Consider the following 6,773-nt stretch of genomic DNA (forward strand, 5'->3'; position numbering starts at 1 on the left):
TGGGCATCTTCAACATAACAGGGAAGCGGTTTTAAAAGGCAAACAAATTCAACTTATCATCTCCATGGAGCCAGTCATTGTTAATTACACAACTCGGTTCGATATTTTATTTCATACATCCCATACAAGTACGGTATATAAACAGGAAACATTCTTGGGTGTTGGTCCCTTGACATTGTACCATCAATACAAAGTAGGATTAAACGGTAGAAATACAGTAAATAGAAATAACTATAACAATATCACATTTCTATAGAGTGTTGCAGTCCCAATGTATTTTTCCCATAGGCTTTTCTTAAATTATTTATTTAAAGACTGTTACGCCGTGGACAAAGCCAACTCGGATCGTGACAAATCATGACAATGAACACAATGTTTTGGGCCGATCAAATAATTTATAAGAAGAAAAACAAAACAATTAGTGTTGTCTCCTGCCTTTATTTTCTTCTTTCTAATGATTTGATCGGCCCAAAATATTGTGTTCATTGTCATGATTTGTCACGATCTGAGTTGGCTTTGTCCGCGGCGTAACCGTCTATAAATAAATAATTTAAGAAAAGCCTATGGGAAAAATACATTGGGATTCATTTCCTGGGCCACTCGTCGTTCTGAAAGGGGGAGGGACTGCAACACTCTATAGAAATGTGATATTGTTATAGTTATTTCTATTTACTGTATTTCTACCGTTTAATCCTACTTTGTATTGATGGTACAATGTCAAGGGACCAACACCCAAGAATGTTTCCTGTTTATATACCGTACTTGTATGGGATGTATGAAATAAAATATCGAACCGAGTTGTGTAATTAACAATGACTGGCTCCATGGAGATGATAAGTTGAATTTGTTTGCCTTTTAAAACCGCTTCCCTGTTATGTTGAAGATGCCCATTTGTAGTCATGCTTTAAGAAAAGCCTATGGGAAAAATGCATTGGGATTCATTTCCTGGGCCACTCGTCGTTCTGAAAGTCTGCTGTTGACCTTTCTCAGGTCAGGTCTTTTCCATCGGCCTGCAGATCCCAGGTATGCTCTGGGGAAGATTGCTTGCTTGCTTACTTACGCCCATTACCCATCCTGGGGCTTAGGCTGTCGACAAGCATCCCAGTCCTGAGCCAACCTCTCCAGGCATTTATCCCCTGGTGTGACCTTTTGCCATCTGCCTACAAGAATTGGCACCAGGTGTTTCAAGGAATGCTACTACTCCGGAAAGCCGGGAAGTGTTTTGTGTGTTTGGCAGCCTGTTAAACATACCCTTCTCCATGTTTTGTCACAGACATATTTATCTTGGTCCACTGGTAAATGTGATTAATATTAACTGTAAAAACAACAACAACAAAGGAATAGTTGGAAAAAGCATAGTGAGCACAGTGAAATAGTGCTTCTGGCTTTTAACAGTGGAACGCTTCTGTCATCTTGCTGTTAAATGGGATCCTTCATCCTAATAATTTGTTCTACCAGTACCGGGTAAATGGCTCAGTGGCTCGTTGCCACTGGACTCGGATGTACATTTATTACAGTTAAAAGACAATACATACAATACTGGGTGACTTTAAAAGAGGCTATGGGTGGCCTGTATCATTTCAAACCTTATCTTGTCAGTGTCCTCCTGTCATGACATAAACAATGTGTGAATGTGGTTTTAAGAATACATTATTGTCCCATATAGGCTCTGTTGTGAGAAGAGACTGTAAGGTGGACTCCGGTACATCTTGTATACCTTGTGGGAGGGGTACCTACATGAATGAACCCAACGGCCTGACCAAGTGTTTCCCCTGCAGTTCTTGCAGTGCAGGTAAAATTGTTTTAAATGGCTATGGTTATATAATGTTGATTGACGGTTACTGCCAGTTAACGCACATTTCAAGTGAATGGATGGCCTGCACTCGGATAAAATGTATTATTCACCAGTCACCAGTAAGACGCCCTGAGGTCGTGTGCATCCATCTGCCTGGGTGACGGCAGACTGCTTAATTTTTGGGTTTGATGTCAGAATGACAGGAGAGTGTGATGTCACGAGGCGTGACGGACTGACAACCATATATGGAGATCTTATTGTGCGTTCACACGGGTAGATGAAACGATGCGTTGTGAGTTGATTTGGAGCAGCTACTGTGCATGCATTGTTGAGCCTTTGCAACGTCATGTCGCTGGCTTCCTTTGACAATGAATGGTAGACTGCATCGTTTATCTGCCCCGTGTGAACACAACATAAGGGTCTCCATGATGTCACGTGGTGTCACGAACACATTTCAATGCATCAGCATTGAAAGGTGAAATGAGTCTGAAAAGTGCATGCACCTCAACTAGTAAGTACATCTTGGTGTCTAATTTTCAGAACCAGGTTTTGTCACCATGCAGGAATGCACATCAACAAGTAATGCAGTGTGTGGTGTTTTGGATGGATACTACTGCAAAAGCTACGACGCCGATTCAATGTGTAATCTTGCAGAGAAACACACCAATTGTGCACCTGGCCAGGGAATTAAAGCACCCGGTAAGACAAATCACATGTTTGACCATTTAGATCTACTAGTACTTACTTACTTTATTGATTAGTATTGACTGTATTTTGTACCTGGATTCTTGAATTATTTATTGAATGTATTTTGTTTTATTTTGTTTAGGCACCCACAATACAGACACAGAGTGTGAAAACTGCCAGCAAGGCTATTATTCATTGGCTGGGCTAACGTGCACTACTCATACTAAGTAAGTACATCATATCATGTGATATGCTGCATGCTAAAATGTATTGGTCATTTATTGGACTATTTATTATTATAATTTTTGTAAGATATTTTTTAGGGGACTAAAAATGGGACCCAGTGCCTCCCTGCTTGACACTCAGCATCAAGGGTTGGATTGGGGGTAAATCCCTGTGACATACTAGCGTCATGTCCAGGGGGTGTACATCAAGCTGCCTCACGCTACAGAAACAGGAGATAGGCTCCTCCCCTATGGGCCTCATGGCTCGGCAAGGCTACTTACTTTTTGCTGACACATGAATATCTTATAATTTTGTAAAATGTAATTTCTCTCTACAATGTCCCTACGGCTTGACATTAACCTTTTGAGGCACTTCGGTCAATTACATTTAACATTCAAATTTCAATTGTCTTTTAGTTTTTATATTTGATTACCGGTAGGTGCAAATAAAAATCAAGCTTTACTTCAAAAGAGCACTGAAAAAATAAACTGCTAAAAATAAATCAAATAAATATTGATACATTACACAGTGTGTCTTGACAGTATAAACAAACAACAGACTTTTGAAAGGCAGTGTGCCTCATACTGGAGGTAGTGGTGACTCCAGGTCTTAAAATAACACAGCCTCTCTTGACTGAAACACTATTCGTCTTTGTCTGATGGGACTCCCATCTTGTCAGTGGCATCATGATTGTACCATAGGCACAATGTAAACATGCTTCATGTTTGCATTGTTAAAACGTCTTAATATTTTGTAAAAAATAAAATATATATCATGAGGCTGTTATAAGACGTCTGATGTGTATTTACCACACTGATTATTTGTATTTTGTCATAAGACATTACAAGCTATCAAGACATTGATAGCCTATATTTGAATTAAATGCACACTGGCATGGTTTAATTGGGACACTATTGTTTACCTAGCCTGGAATCCAGCCTGATTCGCTACATTCGTTCATTCGTGCTACTCAGTAATTGGTGCATTTATATAGCGCTTTTATCCCAAGCGCTTTAGATTGTGCATTACATTCACACACGCATTCATACACCGATGGTGGAGGAAACCGTGCATGCAAGGCACCAACCTGCACACCGGGAGCAATTAGGGGTTCAGCGTCTTGCTCAAGGACACTTTGACACTAACTCAGTCTGCCCATGCAGGGTCCTATTGACCTATTGACTCGAATTACCGGGCAGGCCAGGAAGTGACTCGAGTTTTACATTGGACAACACTGGCTAGCTATGAGTGGAAGTGTCCTTGAGCAAGACACTGAACCCCTAGCTACTCCCAATGAGCAGGTTGGTGCCTTGCACGGTTTCCTCCGCCATCTGTGTGTGTGAATGGGTGAATGTGGAATACATTGTAAAGCAATTTGGAAAAAAGCGCTATATAAATGCAGTCCATTTATCATTTACCAACCTACATGACATGACAGATACGAGCTATTAACTCGTGGGCTCATCATTTGATCTTGAGAGCACCTTCCAAGTAGTAATTGAGTCATGGTAACAACAGACATTATATGACGTTCCCACAGCTTAAAAGTATAAACAATATTAGTTCACTTTAGGGCTATGTTTTGTACGTGAATGTTATGGTAGGCGTCAGTATGACAACTAATACTGTATTTTGTCAGATCAATTGCTTGAATAGTTTGTGACATGTCATTCTAAACATGTATTTTCCAAACGGGCAGGTGTCCAGATGGCCAAATACAACGGGAAGAAGGAAACGTGACCATAGATGTTATCTGCAGTGACGCATCTAGAAATCATTATGCTTTACTATCATCATTTGTATTAATAACGCTACTTGCTTTGTTTTTAGGTTAGTGGGTTAGTGCATGTTATTCTTTGCATTCATACAATATCTATCTAATTCGTAACATGAGTAGTGTCAAATTAATATTTGATTTGTTTTCTCAGTGTTTTTCTTGGTATCAGTCTGGCGAAAGAAGACCCTTAAGCAGGTATGACTGGTAGATTTATTTAGGTGTTTTGTAAACATGCGTGTCTTACCTTTATTTCCTCAAGCTAGTAAGTGTTGTAGTATACAACATGATATGATCTGATTGCCCATGCTGTGTACTTATACGTGAATACAAATGTACTAGATATGTATTGTGTACTGCCTGAACTGTAACATACTTGATAGTTAGCTCCTGGAGTGGAGACAAGACAGCAAGGTCAGCGTGCTGCAGGCAGCTAGGTTGTGATGTCTAGTTAGTGACGTCATTAGGACATGAGGATCCAAAGCTATATATGTTCTGTATGTATGTAATAAATCTTGTGAACGTCTTAGCGTGATACAGTCTCGTGTCATGTTATGTTCTCCCGGGCCCGTCCGTCCGTCTGTCCGCCGCCGGACCATGGAATGATTCAACCGGGTCGTCACACACCACCTCAGCCTACACACACAAGACCGGTCTGTCAGAACCTGACGAGGGTCCAGTACTTGGCCATTACAACAGTAAGAACATATCATGTTACTAAAAATAATGCAGCTGTCATGTGTGAGAGGAAGTACTACAGTCAGTAATACTCTTTGTGATTAACTTCAATTAAATATTTCATGACACAGCCAGTGCAGGAAGTGGGTGATGTCACTAAGTTGGGTGATGACAGTGTAAGTTGATTTGACTACTTGGTTTTTACATAATTTACTTAATGTTAGCTAATTCTTATTAAAAAAAACTACTTGTTTTCTTGTCTTTTAGAATGGGGCGTAATTTGTTCGAGAAAGACGCATGGAGAGCTGAAGGGCATGTTCCAACATCTTCCCCGGCAAGCTTAGCTTATGCTCTGCTACTGTAAATGCTGATTGCAAGTCCCCTTTTTAAAAACAATAATCTGTATCCGTGCATGGATACCAAGGGTCCGTGAGAAGATAGCAGCCAGGACCAGGAGTCTGGCAGGTCACTGCCATCAACACAGCACCAGCAGCAAACTGGCAATCTGGGAGTCAACATACGGACATCGTTCACGAGAATATCCACACCTACTGTACCTACACAGACTAAAGTAAGATGCAAGGGTGGAACCGTGGAAAGTACTGGCGAGCTAGCTAGTGTGGGGAGCTCATCCGAGGACACCATAGAGAGAGTAGAGGTAAACTACAGTGACTTCAATCCCATCGACTGCATGGTGGGACAGGGATTATACACCTGTGCCACTCTAGTGCCCCTTAATTTTCTAAATGGTAAATGGTGCATATACTTAGCGCCTTGGCCCTTTATCCAAAGAGCTTTACAATGTGCATTACATTTACACACACACATTCACATTCCGACAGCAGAGGAAACCATATAAGCATTGTAAGGCATTAATTTGCTCATCGGGAGCAGTTACAGGTTCAATGTCTTGCTCAAGAACACTTTGACAGTAACACTAGTTTTTTGCTACTATCTTAATTGATGTTTCTGATAATCCCATGTGGGATGGGTCAAGAAATTGTCCGGACAGGAAAATAAAACATTCATTCATTCATTTATTCGTAACACAGTGGGAGCCCGAGTGGCCGCTCTACCTTCTGTGCCTATAAATACATAAGTGCTTTTTGCCTATGCCATGGATGGACTATAACACTATTGACCTCAATGACCTGTCACTGACTGATTTATACAGCATTGGTCTGCTAGTTGGCTCAGCAACTTGCAACAGACTAGCCAATCACATAGCAGTTGTCCCTCCACTCCAGGCTATGACGCTCAGTTATTCTTATACCAGTTGGCCGTGCGCTCCCCCACGCCCCGCCTCCCCGTTTCTCTGGCCGCCGCGCCCACCTCCCAAGTGAATAGTCTGGTGACACTGACGGAAGTTACTCCGTGGTGGGAAATAAATATTGCCGATAAAGTATAGTTTTAGACCACGATGGAGCCAATTACTTAATGGGAATTACAGATGTGGCTCCTGTGCTCAATGTAATGGCACTTTTAAAATCTCATTCTGTTAATAAAAAAAATAATAAAAAATAATATATATATATATATATATATAGATGTTATCTATTTACTTATCTAAACCCTGTGGTAAAGTATATGGGGCAAGACCATAAACGTGAACTT

At 40.8% G+C, this 6,773-nt stretch overlaps 1 protein-coding gene across 1 annotated transcript; it reads left to right on the forward strand.

The window, feature by feature from the left end:
• The first annotated feature begins 1,096 nt into the window (after positions 1–1,096).
• On the forward strand, positions 1,097–6,551 carry LOC310861431 (uncharacterized protein). Its single transcript, XM_083768862.1, has 8 exons — positions 1,097–1,792; positions 2,336–2,494; positions 2,625–2,709; positions 4,407–4,537; positions 4,636–4,678; positions 5,047–5,179; positions 5,291–5,335; positions 5,427–6,551. The coding sequence occupies exons 1-8, from the start codon at positions 1,624–1,626 to the stop codon at positions 5,436–5,438; spliced, it is 777 nt and encodes a 258-aa protein (XP_083624988.1). The 5' UTR covers positions 1,097–1,623; the 3' UTR covers positions 5,439–6,551.
• Positions 6,552–6,773: the final 222 nt, after the last annotated feature.

This window comes from Protomyctophum parallelum, assembly GCF_964188405.1.
Source record: "Protomyctophum parallelum genome assembly, chromosome: 7".
NCBI classification, from domain to species: Eukaryota; Metazoa; Chordata; class Actinopteri; order Myctophiformes; family Myctophidae; genus Protomyctophum; species Protomyctophum parallelum.